This window comes from Columba livia, chromosome 4 (assembly GCF_036013475.1).
Source record: "Columba livia isolate bColLiv1 breed racing homer chromosome 4, bColLiv1.pat.W.v2, whole genome shotgun sequence".
Taxonomy (NCBI): domain Eukaryota; kingdom Metazoa; phylum Chordata; class Aves; order Columbiformes; family Columbidae; genus Columba; species Columba livia.
In genome coordinates this window covers 29,267,606-29,284,505 of record NC_088605.1, presented here as the reverse complement: position 1 = coordinate 29,284,505, position 16,900 = coordinate 29,267,606, and the positions used below count along the sequence as shown (strand labels likewise).

General features: G+C 41.5%; 1 protein-coding gene across 2 annotated transcripts in view; it reads left to right on the top strand.

Moving 5' to 3' along the window:
• Positions 1 to 16,900, top strand: part of KDR (kinase insert domain receptor) — a 32,302-nt gene that overhangs the window by 9,985 nt on the left and 5,417 nt on the right. For both annotated transcript variants that reach the window (XM_065060925.1, XM_065060924.1), the window contains 16 exons: positions 526 to 634; positions 1,383 to 1,727; positions 2,652 to 2,798; positions 2,951 to 3,082; positions 4,734 to 4,840; positions 5,247 to 5,382; positions 5,654 to 5,758; positions 6,974 to 7,087; positions 8,292 to 8,380; positions 10,108 to 10,264; positions 11,696 to 11,796; positions 13,125 to 13,247; positions 13,383 to 13,494; positions 13,888 to 13,987; positions 14,104 to 14,209; positions 15,997 to 16,148. In XM_065060925.1, coding sequence (XP_064916997.1) covers positions 526 to 634; positions 1,383 to 1,727; positions 2,652 to 2,798; positions 2,951 to 3,082; positions 4,734 to 4,840; positions 5,247 to 5,382; positions 5,654 to 5,758; positions 6,974 to 7,087; positions 8,292 to 8,380; positions 10,108 to 10,264; positions 11,696 to 11,796; positions 13,125 to 13,247; positions 13,383 to 13,494; positions 13,888 to 13,987; positions 14,104 to 14,209; positions 15,997 to 16,148 — 2,135 coding nt within the window. The remainder of the gene's footprint in view (positions 1 to 525; positions 635 to 1,382; positions 1,728 to 2,651; positions 2,799 to 2,950; positions 3,083 to 4,733; positions 4,841 to 5,246; positions 5,383 to 5,653; positions 5,759 to 6,973; positions 7,088 to 8,291; positions 8,381 to 10,107; positions 10,265 to 11,695; positions 11,797 to 13,124; positions 13,248 to 13,382; positions 13,495 to 13,887; positions 13,988 to 14,103; positions 14,210 to 15,996; positions 16,149 to 16,900) is intronic.

The following is a 16,900-nucleotide window of genomic DNA, read 5'->3' as shown; positions in this document are numbered from 1 at the left end:
ATCTCTAGAGATGAGATGCTTTTCACCTATCACTGAACTTGGGGCCCGTCTCTCAGCTAGTCGTGCACACTCATACTGAAGCAAATCTTCAGAGATACACACTTTCCAGTCCTTTAGACACTGACCTGAAGTGTCCAAAAGTGCACTTAGATTTCAGTGCTCACCTTTTAGTGCTCTGAAGTCAGGACAGTTAATCTTGACATCTAACTGTAATAAGGAGAAGCTGAAGAGACTGAAGAGCAGAAGAAATTGTGGGTACAGCATTTATTAACACATACACCGAAGTGTGCTTTCTTGCAGGCTGTTGTTTCATGTTTTCATTTGCCTGATTGCTGCAACCTTAAGGAAAAAAATTAAATGTCAGGAGGGAATTGTGCTCTCACCATGACATGGATCTGTGCTTTGGAGGGATTTTTGGTTGTGCAGATATCCACAGAGTGCTTTGTTGAGCTGTTAGGGTGGTCAGGCTCATATATATACTTTAGCACTGATGTGTTATGAAATTGCTTGGTTGTTCTTTTGTAGACTGTGAGCACCCTTGTGATTCAATCAGCGAATGTATCTGCTTTGTATAGATGTATGGCTACAAACAGAGCTGGGTCAAGTGAGAGAGTTATCTCCTTCCATGTAACCAGTAAGTATACTCTGTTGAGGACAGCCACATTGATGTTATTTCATCTGTTTTGCTAATGATGGGCACTTCAACACTTGTCTCATTCCTGTCCTTTATAAAATCCTTTAATCCTTTAGGATTTTAGGTTTACCTAAGGTTTTCTTAAGGCAGCCTTTAAAGTCATCACCTAACTTCAGCCAAGTGATTAGTTCTGCTGACATCAGTGGAGTGGCAGTCCCATGAAAATGGCACAAAATAGGCACTGTTGTCCTGAGAGCGACTGCTATTGGGCTTTTGCAGTCACTTATAAGATCTTCAGAGAAATTACGGTGGTGTCACAAAATGAGTAAAGATGTACTGTAAAAGCTAAAAATCATGGTTTTTTAAACCAGTGGCAGATTCTGTCTCTTGAAAATTAATCTACATATTCACATGCTGAACTGTTGTTTTAATCCAAATCTGAAAATAAACTATAAGATAATGCTTAGAGTCATCTTAAGTTGCTGTAAGTTTCTACAGGTAGAGGAACTGTTTTCAGTACACAGGCCTTAATTTGATCCATTTTAAATGTATTGCTTTCAATGAGATTGTACCGTTTACGTGACCGATTTATTTATTTATTTATTTATTTTTCAGTGTTTTGTTTCCCTGTTTACCACTGGATAAGATGAGGATAAGGCTATGTTTATAAAATGTTTTTTTCAAGTTAATGTTGGCAAAATAATGTGCAACCTTAGAGGAGTTTCTTCTATTTTTTCTTAACTTGCAGGGGGTCTTGAAATTAATCTCCAGCCTCGGAGTCAGCTCACAGAGAAGGATAACATGTCCTTGCAATGCACGGCAGACAAGTTCACCTTTGAGAAGCTATCATGGTACAAACTCAGTGCTCATGCTTCGCAGACTCCCTTTGGAGGGCTGCCCATGCCTGTTTGCAAGAACCTTAATGCTCTCCAAAAGCTGAATGCAACGGTTTCAAATACCAATGGTGAAAATGTCACCTTAGAGCTCATCCTCCGTAACATCTCCCTCCAAGATGGAGGGGACTATGTTTGCATTGCTCAGGACAAAAAGGCTAAAACACAACACTGCCTGGTGAAACACCTCACTGTGCAAGGTATGGATCTCTTGCTGTCAACCAAAACGGGTGATTAAGTATAAAAATAACTGTAGTAGTGACAGGTTTTGGTATCTTCAGGCATTGCATGTGTTGGCTTAATGGTGCACGCAGTTTGTTAAATATGTTTACATCATTTGTTGTAATGTGCAGGTCTGGAGCTTGTCCAGGCAGCAGGGACTTACTATTTCATCACTGCAAGTGAGGAAACACTGACCAAGCCGCTGTGCTGTGTAAGACATGAGTTTGGCTTTTGCACAAATAGCGGCATATGTTTAGCTCAATAGCTTCTCAATTTTACTTTTCAAACACGTTTTTCCCCTAGTTGTGTACACGTGCGTATTTGTGACACTAGTGCTACTGCTTTGTGTCACCGACTCTCGAGTTTGAAGTGGTGTCTATAATTTAAAACTGCTATAGAAGTGATGCTGGTGTTCGGGCACAAGCAATGCAAACTGATAATCAGTATTTCACACAAATAGTGATGACCTTGCTTTGGGGCCTAGATGTCTGGGCTGATTAGGCAGATTTGGGAAAACACCTATGCATGTTCATGGTCTGTCTTGAATGAATGTCTGATGGACTGGTGATATCAGACTTCTCATAATGACCCTGGAAATAGAAATGTGAGGGAAGCAATTTCTCATTTATGCCCTCTTCCCTCAGCAGCCTGATCAGGTACAAATTAAGCCATCTAAAGCAGGTTACATCAATACTGTTAAAATTTTTTTGGCTATTCTAATTTTTCAGTGTCATGTGGAAGTTTCACTATGACCTTAACATGAATCCTGTGGCTGTTGGTGTTATAAAAGGATTTGAGACTGTTAGTGGGCAGAACATGTAGAGTATCATCAAGTGCTATTGCTGCAAAAATTGATGTTTTCTTTAATGGTCAGTAATTTTGACATATTTTCAAACCAACAGAGCCCATGGCACCCACACTTGTAGGAAATCTGGAAAATCAAACAGCAAACATTGGTGAAACCGTTGAAGTGTCATGCACAGCGAATGGCATTCCTCCTCCAAACATCATGTGGTTTAAAAATAATGAAACCCTTGTTGAAGACTCAGGTGAGGATTGCTCCTTTGCTATGAATTTTTATCACCTTAAGGGATTTTTTTCATGGGACTCACTGCTAATTTTCACCATGAAAGGTTTCATTTCAAATTTTTACACAAAGTGGCATAAAAATAACGGAACTAAGAATCATCATTTTTTCCAGGTATTGTTTTGAAAGATGGAAACAAAACACTCACCATACGTCGAGTGAGGAAAGAAGATGGAGGGCTATACACCTGCCTTGCCTGCAACATCCTTGGATGTAGAAAAGCAGTGGCTTTTTTTTCAGTGGAAGGTTAGTGTTAGCCTCTTTCCAGGTTGTGCATGAATCTTTATAATCACTAAAAGCAAAACCTACTGGCTATCCTGATTGGAGATCTGAAAATACACCATGAGATTTACAAAAAGTCCTTACCATTCCTATCAGGCCCAAATTGGGTGTTGTCATAGCCATTGTAATTCCAGCTGTTGAGGCTGACACTTTCTTCACGATGTTGTTTAGTGCTTTTCAACAAAGGCTGACTCTGTCTTACTTGTGGTTGCAAAGAAAACTCTGCCAGTCTGTATTACATGCAAACCTACGCAACAGAGCCTACCTAAACATGCAGATATCCTGCATGCATCTCTGTTGTCTTGGTAACATAATTGTCATACTATGTTTTTTAGCAGTTGTAACTGTCACAACATCTAAGAGAATCTGAGTGAAGACTTTGCAGTCTGTTGTGATTGCCATCCTGTTTCAGTGGCAGGAAAAGGTAGCAGTTTTGGGTTGGGGGACTCCAGCTATAGTCCACCAAGCTCTGAAAGTAGCATTTGTGAGACCCATCTCTCACTTGTTTTAGTCCTGTTCTGGCACACTGAAATGCGATTTGTAACAATAAACAGTAAATCCTAACAAGAGGTTAGTCTGCAGTCTCAGTAGCTGGAACCATGATGGACTTTCCATCAAGAGTTGCAAGGAAAAACCTTGGGCTAAAAGCCCCTTGTCCTTAATATTAGTGCATTTGCACATTGTAGTCACTGAATCCTTCACAAACTGGTATCTTATAAGTCAGGGTGATTGTCTGATCTGTTCTGTTAAGGTAATTAAGGCAGTATCCTGTTATTCTTCTAGCTCTTATTAGGATATTAAGGTGTTGGGCAATATGTTTACACAGGCTGGAAATTATCTGCAACTGACATCAATGTAGATTTCAGCTGATATGGTAAATATGGCTAGGACATGTCTGTTAATGTTGGAAATCTGTGTAGGACATACTGTTTCACTCCAAGAAACGTATAGTGCAGCTCATTTGGGTCATGCAATGGAGTGTGCTGCTGTTTAGGAAAATCTGTATAGTGCAAAGGATGAAATACAGGAGCACGATGTGGCGAATGGGAGCTGGATAGCTGCTCCTGCACATTGATAAATGTTCAAGTGGTATCTGCTGGAGACTGTTTTACTGGAAAAGGGATGTTGTAAATAAGACCTTGTAGAACTGCATTTTTTCTTTACTCTAGCTGAAGCATGTAAAGAGTCAAGAGAGATTGTTCTCTGGGTCATTCTCACAGCACTTTATTTACTATAAGATTTTTCTTTTCAGTTTCTGAAGAAAGAAACTGAAAGAAACTCTTTCTGAAGAAAGAGTAGTTAATTTTGAGTCTTCTAAAACAATTATTTCTTTTTAAAATATGAGATTTTACTTATTATATTTGCCAAAGGTCCTGATACTGTCCTTGGAACAAAGCTGATGCTAAGAAATTGGGTAGTCTGTAAAACAGCACAAAACTAAGTGTAATATTCTAACATAAAAACTCAAGCTTTTTGTTTAGCTTTCATTTCTGTGCTCTATGTTGCACTTTCGAAACAAACCTTCAGAACAAGGACCTCCATTCTCTGCTTTAATGAATGAACAACACCAATATGCTTCCAACTATCACTTAGATATTCATTTATTTCTTCCCAGGTGCTGAAGAGAAAACAAATCTGGAGCTCATTATTCTTGTTGGCACTGCAGTGATTGCCATGTTCTTCTGGTTGCTTCTTGTAATCATCCTCCGGACCGTTAAGCGGGTAATGAAAAATTCTGGTACTGTCCTATCAGCACTGGTCTTGCATGATAAATGAGAGCTGACTTGAGGCCTTTTGTGTTGTTTCTTTCCATTGTTCTTAAATCAACAGACACATTTTTTCTGTCCATGCTGCAACATTCTTGCCTGGAACCAGGGGCACAGAAATTTGTTTTTAATTGAACAGGCCCTCACAAGAGACAAAATGTTTTGGCTGGTTTTGTTTATTAAAAAAAAAAAAAAAAAAAGTACAAGTAATTAATGTAATTAATTCATGATGACATGATGTAGGGAAATGGTAGCCTGGCATTTCTGGGAACTAGTGAAACATGACGAAGTGAGAAAATGGCACTTTGCCTGCACATGGCCTGCAAAAAATCTGTGCAACTACAACAAATTCCATTTTCCAGGCCAACGGAGGAGACATGAAGACTGGCTACTTGTCGATCATCATGGATCCTGACGAAGTCCCTATAGATGAGCACTGCGAGCGGCTCCCATATGATGCCAGCAAGTGGGAGTTCCCCAGAGATCGGCTAAAGTTAGGTATGTCTTCACCACACGAGCCCTCTAGCGATGTTGTAGCCAGCCCAGTGCTGGGCGTGGGGTTCAGGTCCTGGCTTGCCATGGGGCTGCCCTGCTGCAGGACCCCCAGGTGGGCTCTCTGGTCCTGTGGGATATAATGCAACCTCTCCCCATTATCGGCCCTCTGTTAATTTCTGACATATAAATTCAGATTACATTTGCTGTTTATTCTGCATGTTTTTCCACTGTGCCAGGCAAATAAATCACAATCTGTTCATCTTCTCGCTTCAAGGTAAACCTCTTGGGCGTGGAGCTTTTGGCCAGGTCATAGAAGCAGACGCATTTGGGATTGACAAAACTGCTACCTGCAAAACAGTGGCAGTCAAAATGCTTAAAGGTAAAAATGCTGACTGAAACTTCATCTTGAACGCACAATATAGGGATAATTGCCAATCCTATAACCAATAGATAGAAAATAATCAAAATGTTTGTAGCAATGATGTATACAAATTTAGCTTAGCAGTTGGTGTCATGAAACAATGATCAGGGCAAGTACATGCCTTTATCTCACTGACAATTGGAGCAATGTGACTGTGGTTTCTTAGTCATAGCTTTATAGATCTGCTTGGGTTCAGAACATAAACTTGCTCCTGCTAGCAATTTGCACATGTCCATTTTTGCCTTATGTAGCCTGGTAGGGAGCTTTCCGCAAGTCTCAGACAGCGGCTTAGGCACGCTCCAAAATGAGCAATAGTTTAGAACAGCTTTATCCTCACTTTAAATCACACTGTAGTGCCTCACATTCACCATGGGAAAGCTGAATGCTGTGGTTCCCAGACACACTGTTCCTGAGGAGGATGTAGCTGGGGCAACAAAATGGGGCTCCCAGTAGCCAGGGGCTGTATCCCACCCTGGGGTGTACTGGAGGAAAGGTGGGAAAAATGGAGTATTTCTGACAGTACAGTGTGAGCAGTTGCAAGCACAGCCAAGACCTGTTGCAGGCTCGTTCCAATGTGATGACCATACAGTAATCACAATAAAAATTAGGAAGTCCTGTGCTTCCAGCTCCCTAGTAGTCAGGCAGCCTACAGAGAGATGCCTCTTCCACCTCTCTCTACCCTCTGCTTTCCTCTTCCCCTTCTGTCTCTGAACACCAGATGTGTCTCCAGGCTTTTGGTGGGCCACAAGTTCAGGCATGTTTGGCCCTGGCCCTGTCTCCCCCTGTCCATGGACCCATTGCACCATTAGTGTGGACCCCAGCAAAGGCCATGGGACAATGTTTCCAGCTCTTCTTGCCTGGGAGGGTCAAACAGCAGAGTACAAATTGCTCAAAAGGTCTGTAAGAAAAAAGACGTTTGCTAATCTGGATTGTTTGTGTCCCTGTTCTAATGTACTGCCCTTGGAAAACTTGAAAAGTGTGTAAAAGTAGAAGAAAAACAGCCCTGTCATGCATGTTCCTAGCTTTCGTCACTGTCCTGCGGCACAGCTGATCCAGGCTACCAACCAACACGACTTCTCACTAGATGGGCTGGAAAAATAATAGAAGATAATTCAGAGGAGGGTAAAACCTTTGTGTGTGATGCTCCTGATCTGTGTTGTTTCAACTCTGCAGAGGGTGCAACCCATAGTGAGCACAGAGCACTTATGTCAGAGCTGAAGATCCTCATTCATATTGGCCATCATCTCAATGTTGTCAATTTACTTGGAGCCTGCACAAAGCCAGGAGGTGAGTAACTTCTCAGTGGGTGAAAAGGGGCTAATGAAAAGCCTATTTCTGCTGCAAAGAAGATTGATTTTTAAAATTAAGGTCTGGAATAATTTTTTTTTTAAAAAGAAATCATGACAAGAGTGAGCAGGTCCAGAGGTGGACTAAGGGCTCAGAAGCCCTGAGTTCTACATCCAGCTCCATCCCTCAGTTGTTTTATCACTGCTTTTTTGGACCTCAGATCCACTTTTATAATGGACACCTCGTGTGTAGCAGACTTTGGGTCTGAGTCTAGCACCAGGTTTAACAAGTTGGTCTTACTTTTGTCACCGGCTATAGTGCAATGCAAGCTGTGACTTCCCTTCCTGGCTTTGGGTGGGCTGTGGGTGCCTCTGTGTGTGTGTAGGAGGAGAGATTGCAACTTGGAGTCCAGCTCGGGGTGGATGAACCTATTTTACTTTATAATCAGGGACAGATGTTTTGTTTAACAAATCCGGCACTGCACGCTAATTTGGAAGAAATTAAGTGTAAAGTAACTGAGTAATAATTTTTCAGGGAAGCTGACTTGTTGGCTTACTATGGGATCAGAATTTAATTTGTAAAGTTCTATGACAAGTGCAGTAGTTGGAGGAAATATAATCCATAAATATTTCTTTCCGTGTTTATGCCATAATAAAATAGATATGGATGGTATCCATCCTACGATGGAAATTTATCATTGTAGCATATGCCTGTATGAACAAATCTGAGCATGAAATATCACTTTTGGACTGTATATTCATGCATCTATTTCTGAAACCGAGATTCCTGTTTATAAGTTTTTAGGACTTAAATACATGATTTTTGTGCAGGTAGTTTGTTGCAGATGAGTGGTTAATTGCACTGACATTCATTCAAATATCTGTGTCACATCCTTACAATGTCAATTAGCATAGGCAGTTATTGGCACTTTAGGTGTAAGCACAGCACTATACATTTTCACATATGAAATTGGGCCTGTGATTTTCAAAAGTGGATGCTTTATTTTCGCTCCCCGTACAGCAGAAAATTAATCATTTCCCTGCTTTGATTAGATTTTTTTTTTTTTTTCAATTACTGGTATTTTTAAAACCTCTGGATAGTAGAAAGCTTTTTGAAGTACGTATATGTCTAGTCACAAATTATGCTGTGAGATAAGGTGGGATATAAATGGTCTTTCTAAGGAATTGCTTTATGTGTTACACAGGCCCACTCATGGTGATTGTGGAATATTGCAAGTTCGGAAATCTGTCGGCTTACCTACGGGGCAAGAGGAGTGAATTTGTCCCGTATAAGGTAAGAAGTCAAGGTTAACAGCATAATGTTTGATTCAGTGGGTTTTTTCCACTCACCATGTTTCTGTTTTTAGTGCCGACTGTAGTGGTAATCCTTGGGGACACTCAATATCTAGTCCTTCTCATGGGAATGAGAGATGGCAAAGACATCAGAGGTCATCTACTCTTTCCCCTGGCCCCTACAATGTAGCTCTATTGTTATTGTTAGCTTAAAATGTGCAAAGGAACTGGGCTTCCACTATTTCCCTTGGCAGATTATTCTACACTTGGCTGGATCTGTCAGGAAGTTTTTTCTGATTATCAGCCTGAATTTTTTCCTTTCTTAGTTAAGCTCCAGACCACCTTAAATAACTGCACTCCCTGCTTAGTGTATATATCTGTATCTGTAGGTATCTTCTGTCATGTGATTATCCTTTCTGCTATTCCCTTGGCTCGTTGATGAACCAGGCTATACATTTTTTTTGGCTGTTAATAATTTTATATAAGCTATGTTATCTCATGAGTTTATGTTTTGCATTTCACCTCCCAAGTCCTTTGCAAAGGTGAGTTCCCATCACAACAGCCCTCTTTGTACCCCAGTTCAAAAGGAGAGCGTGGATGACGGTTGGCATTTTCAAACTCATTTCTGGTCACCTGTGCAAGGGGATCTGATTTCTGGAGAAGGCTGGGAGGATCTACACCCTCTAAGGGTCAGATTGCCAGATGAAGGCCATGGCTGTGGGTGCTCAGCAGTGAGCATCATGCTCAGGACCATACCCTTTTTCTCCACAGCAGGGAGGGAGGCCCCTGGGCTGTGCTCGGCTGCGCTGGTAGGCCTGAACTTCAGTCTTCCTGCAGCTGCTGTGTTTAGATAAGAGCTTCATCAAATTGCTTGTCGGTTCTCCAGGGAGTTATTTTTCTTTATCCTTGGAGTCGTTGTTTACTATTTTGTATTGGCAAAGGCAACTTGCTGCATCCTCTTGTGAGGTAAAAAGGATAAACAAATATCTGAGAGGCCTTGAAGGAAGAGGCAGGGTTTCACAAGGGTGCTGACCCTTGCTTACACAAGTGGTAGGGATGGGAATCTGCAACGGAAAAAACAGCTCTGCCAGGAGAGAAAAGCCACCAAACTGAAGCAGGAGAAAATGGAACCATGGTGGAGGAAGCCAGTGGGGCTGGCATCCTCCCTAGAGGTGTTCAGTGACTTCAGGGAAGAAGGAAGTAAATCAGATTTTGAGGGCTGATACGGTTTTGGCCAAGGTACAGATTTAGCAGAAGGGTCTTTGCAGCAGTGGGAGGTAAAGCTGTAGCAGTACAGAAAGGCTCAAGAGTATGAGAGAGGGTTTGGCAGCATCCATGAGTGCTTCACAAGTGATGGGCACCAGGGGGCTGAGAATGTCAGCTAGCCAGCCTCTGTCTAGTCCCAAGCATGTGAATATGTTGATGGGGGGTGGCTGAGAGGACACAGGAGTGGGCTTAAGCTATGCTGTGGAGTGGCAGAGGGTGCTCGAGGCGATCAGCCTACATGGCTGTGGGTTGAGGTTTGCTGGCACTGTCACCAGGCAGGGCTGGGGCCCCAAACAGAGTTGGCTTGGACCTGAGAGGTCAGTCATGCCAATGCTGGACTGCCCTTCCTGCCTTCAGTGGTGACCATGGCACAGACTGCTGAGAGCATCTCTGTCTCTCTCAAGGAAGCTTCTAGCACACTTTCTGCTTCTGATTTCTCCTACTCTTCCCTCACATTTCTAGACCAAAAGTGCCAGGTTTCGGCAAGGGAAGGAGAACTATGTTGGTGATGTCTCCACGGACCTGAAGCGACGGTTGGACAGCATCACGAGCAGCCAGAGCTCAGCAAGCTCTGGCTTTGTGGAGGAGAGGTCCCTGAGTGATGTGGAAGAGGAGGATGGTAGGTACATGTCTTCTTCCATCTTTGGTGGGAGCTGATGAGGGACACAGGGGGCTGTGTGCTTTCCAAAGCCCCCTCAAAACTATGTGTGGGGTATTTCCTTGATAACCAAAGTTCCTGAGCTATGGATAATCTAGTTCAGCATCCCAAAACCCTCAGCCCAATCCCAGGTAATGTTCTCTCTGAAAAGGGTGCAGGTTTAGTGCACTGCCTTTTGGAGATTTGTCTGTTTAATATCACAGTGTCTTCAGGGAAAATTGCAGAGGACAAACTCTGAAGGCATTGCAGAGAGGGACATGCCAGGATGCTCAGTCAATTTCCTTAGTGTTTACCCAGAAGTTAAACATCATGAAAGGCCATCTGCTTCACTGCTTATTAGCAGAGAGGTTGATTTGCCTTCCCTCTGTGCAGGTGAACCGTCAGGAACAGGAAACCCGAATTACCGCTCATTCAAAGCCTCCCCTGGATCTACAAACCCTCTGCAGTGGCTTCACTGATGCATTTGCTGTGCTCTCCTTTGGCAGAGACAGTGTAAAGTGCTTGGTGCTGCCAACATTTTTCAGGGACCACTGCTTTCAGCAAGTGGTGGGATCAGACTGATCAGGAGGGAGGCAGTAGCTCAACTGCCTGTACCTTGAGTTCTACCAAAAATCATTTAATACAAAGAAAAACACTAATATGGTAGTGTCAGGCATGCACTTTATGCATTTCCACACCATTTTGGTCCTTTTCAGACCTCTCTGGTGTAGCCGCTGACCCTCCAAGCTGGAAAGTTGTAAGAGGTATGCAGATGTAAACCAGACCTTGAAATGAGGGTTTTAGCCACCAGTGTTGTCATTAGTGGTGGATTTCTTCTTAAAAACAAGACAGGAGAAAAGTCACTGAGTTCTTTATTTCAGTAGGAACTAAATGCCTAGGTGTCTTTGTTGGATACTTAAGTAAATTATTCCTCCAGGTCACTAGAGGATGAGGTTAGGCTTCTTCTACTCTAAATTACAGGGCTTTTTGCCAAATTCAAGTCTTTCTCCCCATGACATATTCTTCCCCCATAAGGACTAGGTGGAGCCTCCCTCTCATCAGTTTCCAAATTCATCTGCTGAAACCACAGCAAGCCTTTCCTGTCCTAGGAACTTGTGATCTGAGTTTTGGTTGTTTTTCTTTTGGGATTGTTTCACAAATCTTTCCACTGGTGGGAACTCTGGAAATAAGCAAAGAGTCTCGGGGTATAACCCATCATCTCAAAGTTTATTTTACACAGGCCTGGTTTGGTGTAAAATGTGTTGTTAGTGATAATTATATAGCCAAAAAAGGGCTCAGTTTGCTCTTCCAGTTCAATGCAGCATAATGTTAAGATGGGCGTTTACCCAAGAAGCAGTTATAGGTGAAATCGGTGACAAAGGGCAAGTTTGACTGTCGTCTGATTCTTTGCAGCTGGTTCTGAAGACCTTTGCAAGAACCCTTTGACCATGGAGGACCTCATCTGTTACAGCTTCCAGGTGGCAAGAGGAATGGAGTTCTTGGCTTCACGCAAAGTAAGGAACTTCTCAGGAAGAGTGGCATGTTATTTATTTGACTGTAGGAAATAGCACTGTAGGTCTATAGAAGGAAATGGCACGTTCATCATTGGACTAGCAGTCAGCCGCAACATTTTTTTTTTTTTTCCCCTAAGTCGTATCTGAATCATTAATACTACAGAGCAAAACAGCCCATGCATTTATTGACAGAAATGTTAGTGATCTGTATAAGGTTTATGGGTCACTGATTCATAGAAGAATGATTAAGTAGTTGGAGGGCAGGAGCTGACTGATGAGGGCAATTAAAAGAATTAGGGACAAATCCCTAAACTAGAGTAAAGGGGTTTTCCCTGAGGAAGTTGCCTGTAACTTGTGCAGTGGGATTGGAAGAGCAGTGTGAATAAAGACGATGCTCACATATGAAACTTTGTAGATGACTCATTGGAGAGTCTCTTGCCAAAGACACCTTAGCAGTCAATGGCACCTCACCAGCATTTTGGACTTCTAGAGGTCCTTTTCTGTGGTTTGATACTAAACATGTATAGTGCGTGTTTCAAAGGATGTAAATTCCAGCAACAGGGGGAAATTGCCTGCAGTTGTACAGAAACAAAAAGTACTTAGAAATGGGAAATGGAAATAGAATCAGGGAATATAACACTTCTCTAGGGTGCAAGCTAGGTGTTCAAGAGCAGATCTTAGAGTATTTTCTGAAAACATGCATGTGTCTACACTTTGTACATCCTGATTGATGTGTATATATAAAAGGGTATCTTTCCAGGATCTGTATTTCAAGGCCATACTAGAAGCAAATCTACAAGTACTTTCAGAATCTGGCTTTTTTACTTCAAGCTATTGAGGCTTGAGTTTTGAAGTCTATAGGTTGTTGGCTAAACTGTCATTCTATATAGGTAAAGGCATGGACTTTTCTGTCTGTAGTCAAGATTAGTTTGTGTTGGAATCAAATCAGCATATGTTTTTCACAGATAGAGAGGAGTAGACAGATTTGAGTGAACCTAAGTAAATCTAAAGGTAACCAGATCTGAACCTGTTTTGTGTCAGCTTCTTAGGATAATTAATTAGCTAACTTCAAAGGCCCACTCTGCATAGTGGATAAACAAATGTATGTTTGTACTTGGGAACACAAGTCTCCTTGAGCCAAATCAGTTGTGACCATCAAAAAAGCACTTAAAATCAGTAACTGTTGATGCTGAGGTTTCTTTTTCTTAAAAGGTTTTAAGAATTATCTGGCCTTTGAGGGTAGGAGAGCACATATGTGAAAGAGATCAGTCCCGTGGATGGAGCTGTGGTGACAGGCAGAGTATGAAGTTGTTTACTTCTCTTTGCAGTGCATCCACAGGGACCTGGCTGCTCGTAATATCCTCTTGTCAGACAATAACGTCGTCAAAATCTGTGATTTTGGCTTGGCTCGAGACATCTACAAAGACCCAGATTACGTCAGGAAAGGAGATGTAAGTTTCAGATTCTCTGTTTGAGAATTAATAAAAGTCAGGACTTTTTTTTTTTTTTTCCACCTAAAGTGGGTTTATGGAAACTCAGTGTTTTGTTAAACTGTGATACTTTTTTGTTTATGAAAATCCTTTCAGGCCAGACTACCCCTAAAATGGATGGCACCAGAAACCATTTTTGATAGAGTATATACCATTCAGAGTGATGTGTGGTCCTTTGGAGTTCTGCTGTGGGAAATATTTTCATTAGGTAAGTAATTTTAGTTTTACTGAGCCATCTTAAATTTTAAACAACAGAATCTGAAGAAAATGGTCAAAGTGTGCTTGGATCCTCTTTAGCATTTTTTTTTTCCCACTTCTTGAAAATTTCCTGTTTATTTTCTCCATCAAAATAAAATACTGACATTTCCTTAAAAATGCAAATGTAAGAACATGGACTTGAAATGTTTCTTCATCCAATTCAGTTATGTGATTATGTGCCTCATTTACTCAATCAGTTGCTCTTGCCATCATAAATATAATTGTTTGCACATCCAAATATATTGAATTACTTTAACTCAGGCCATAGAGAATTATTTGTTTGAAAATTAATCCCAAAATTTAGGAGTCTAATGCATTAAAATTACTGTTGTTCTCATTTTAGGCGCATCGCCGTACCCTGGAGTGAAAATTGATGAGGAATTTTGCAGAAGACTGAAAGAAGGAACGAGAATGAGAGCACCAGACTATACAACACCAGAAATGTGAGAAACTGTTCTTCCAGCTGCCCACGTTTACCCCACAATAACAGCAGGTGCTCGAGCAAGCAATAGGTGCTGTATTCTTCATGTTGGTATTTTAATGGGCTTTGTCCTTCTAGGTACCAAACAATGCTGGATTGCTGGCATGGAGACCCTAAGCAGAGACCGACTTTTTCAGAGCTGGTGGATCACCTGGGGAATCTACTGCAAGCCAACGTCTGTCAGGTACAAGAAATGTATTTTCTGGTTGCTAAAACCACCAGCTGAACCCTTCCTGTCCTGCCAAGCACTGCAAAATCTCATAGTCAGGGATGGTCCACTGGAGCTGTCAGGAAAGGACAAGACTGGAGAAGTCTGTTGTGGTAACCCAAAGGCATCTGGCCTTACTATCAAGGGCTTCCTATGACACCACCGCTGTGGTTTTTTAGCTGTCTTACTGAGGAGTTGTTGGCACAGGCTCAGTTCCCTGCTCTCCTGGTGATTCCTCTGCCTACTGCAGAGGCATCTGGGCAGGTAGCACCTCTTGATCTTACTGTGCCAAAGATGGTACTGTACTGTATGTAAGGATGTGGGATGCAGTGCTTGTAATGACTGTTCTAGAAAACAAGGATTACAGGCATTTCGCTGCCTGCCAGAAGCTCCGTGCATGTAAGACTTGTGCTGTGTACAGGTGTTGTGGTATCAGAGCCCACCGCATCAATAGGGGTACATGGGTCTCCCTCTCAGGTTCTTCCTCTTGTGGCTCCCTCTTCATGTATCATGGAAGTGGACAAGACCAAGGCAATAGATGTGAGCACTCTGGATGAAGGAAGCTGGATTTGGCCACATGCTCTCCTATTATATGAGTTGTCCCTTTCTGGCCTGTTGTTAATGATGCAAATTACCTGCCTTTCCAAACTATTGTGTGTTCTGTGCAAACCAAAACTCAGCATAGTGTTTCTTCATTTCCCTAAAGAGCAGCTGGAATCTTATGTATTAATCACAGAATCATAGACTGGCTGAAGTTGGAAGGGACCTCTTGAGGTCATCTGGTCCTACATCCTGCTCAAGCAGGACCACCAGGACCATCAGTTGTCCAGGACCATATCCAGACAGCTTTTGGATATCTCCAAGTATGGAGACTCCATGACCTTTCTGGGAAACCTGTGCCAGTGTTTGGTCACTGTTCAGGAACAGTAAAAAAGTGTTTCTTTGTGTGTCCAGAACATATTTTGTGTAGAGTTGCCCATAACCTAATATGGTTGGATTGCTAATGATTTAGACCCTCTTGTCATGAACTGTAGTGTACTCTGACTATAAAAGACAAATGTTATTTACTGTCTGATAACTAATAGCTAATTGTGCATGTGTCATGTTGTAAATCAAAAGAGATAGATGGAAAAAAATGGAGAAAAGGTGGAATCTAATAAAAGATTTCTTGTGGGACTATAAATAGGTATGCAGTACTGAAGGATATCTATTTTTCTCTTTAGAGAAGAAATGTAAAAAAGTGGAAGTAGTTTTTCAAAATGATATCCTTGTTATTCACATTAAATTAGAGGCCAAACTATTGATCAAAAAAATTTTTTGCCATCTCCATTTCATTATTTTTTTCATTTGTTTCTTAATTTAGTCTTTCTGTTTAATACGCTGTAGTCTAATCCAGTCTCAGTTTCAGTTTAAAGTAATTTTTTCCTTGGGTTCATGTTTTTTGTCATTTGGATTCAAACATTTCTAAAAACTATGCATATATTTCAATGACATCAAGAAAAAGTTCAATTTCTATATTATGTTACAGTATGCCATAAAATTTTCAAATTTTTATTTAAAACTACTTTGCAATGGTTCTTATTAAGTTTCCTTCTTTTAATGTAGCTGCTCCTGTAAATGTTCTGTATAATGTTCTTACTTCAAAAAAGCAACCAAGGTAGCACTGTTGGAGTGATGCATTCTCCACATATGTGTGTATAGCTGTTTATGTCTGTCTGTCTTTAGCAAATTTAATTTTTGTATTTTTTTGCTGCATTCTACAGGATGGTAAAGACTACGTTGTCCTTCCTTTGTCAGTATCGCTGAATATGGAAGAGGATTCGGGTCTCTCTCTCCCAACTTCACCTGCTTCCTGTAGGGAGGAAGAGGAAGTCTGTGATCCTAAATTCCATTATGACAACACAGCAGGAATTAGGTATTTTATATGGTGGACATCCTACTGGGGCCTCTGGTCAGGTTTTGTTCATGCTGGGGGCAGGGAAAATGAAAGGAAGAGACTTCAGCTGCCTGATCCACATTTAACCTCCTCCATAGGGATAAAAAAGAATCTGTAGAGTTTTTACAGGCAAAAACTAGTTTCCTACCTCCCCAAATGGTAGTGATTTTTTTTTTTTTTTTCTATCCATTCAAGATTTGGTATTCTCATTCAAAAAAACCCACAGGAATATTTGTTATTTAGTTCTTAAGAACCAGAACAAATACAAAGTCTTACTGATCCAATTCAGTTGTCTTCACACTCTTGTATTGCAGGTCCCTAAAATATTAATGGTAATAGATCCATCATTAATAACCTCTTTTGCATTTCCTCTCCTAAATTGAAATGCTGGTAAACAGGTCATGAATTGATAGCCAAAGGGAATGCCACCTAAATAGTGTTGTCACTGGTTTTTGTCCACTGCATGCTCCTGGGCATCCATGATAGACCAACAGTGGTAGATGCTGTTGGGCGTCATGATAGAGGTGACTTCCCCAGGAAGGAGACTGTACTAATGCATTTAAGCAGGGCTTATGTTAGATGTTGTGAGGACCTCATGCGTGGGATTTAAGGGAGATATTTTCTTATCCAGTGCTGCCTAAGATCAGATTCAGCCACTTAGATGCCGGGAGCCCCAGGGTGCTTCCTGCAGTCTCAGAAGACAGCAAAGGATATGAAATGGATCCAACCAT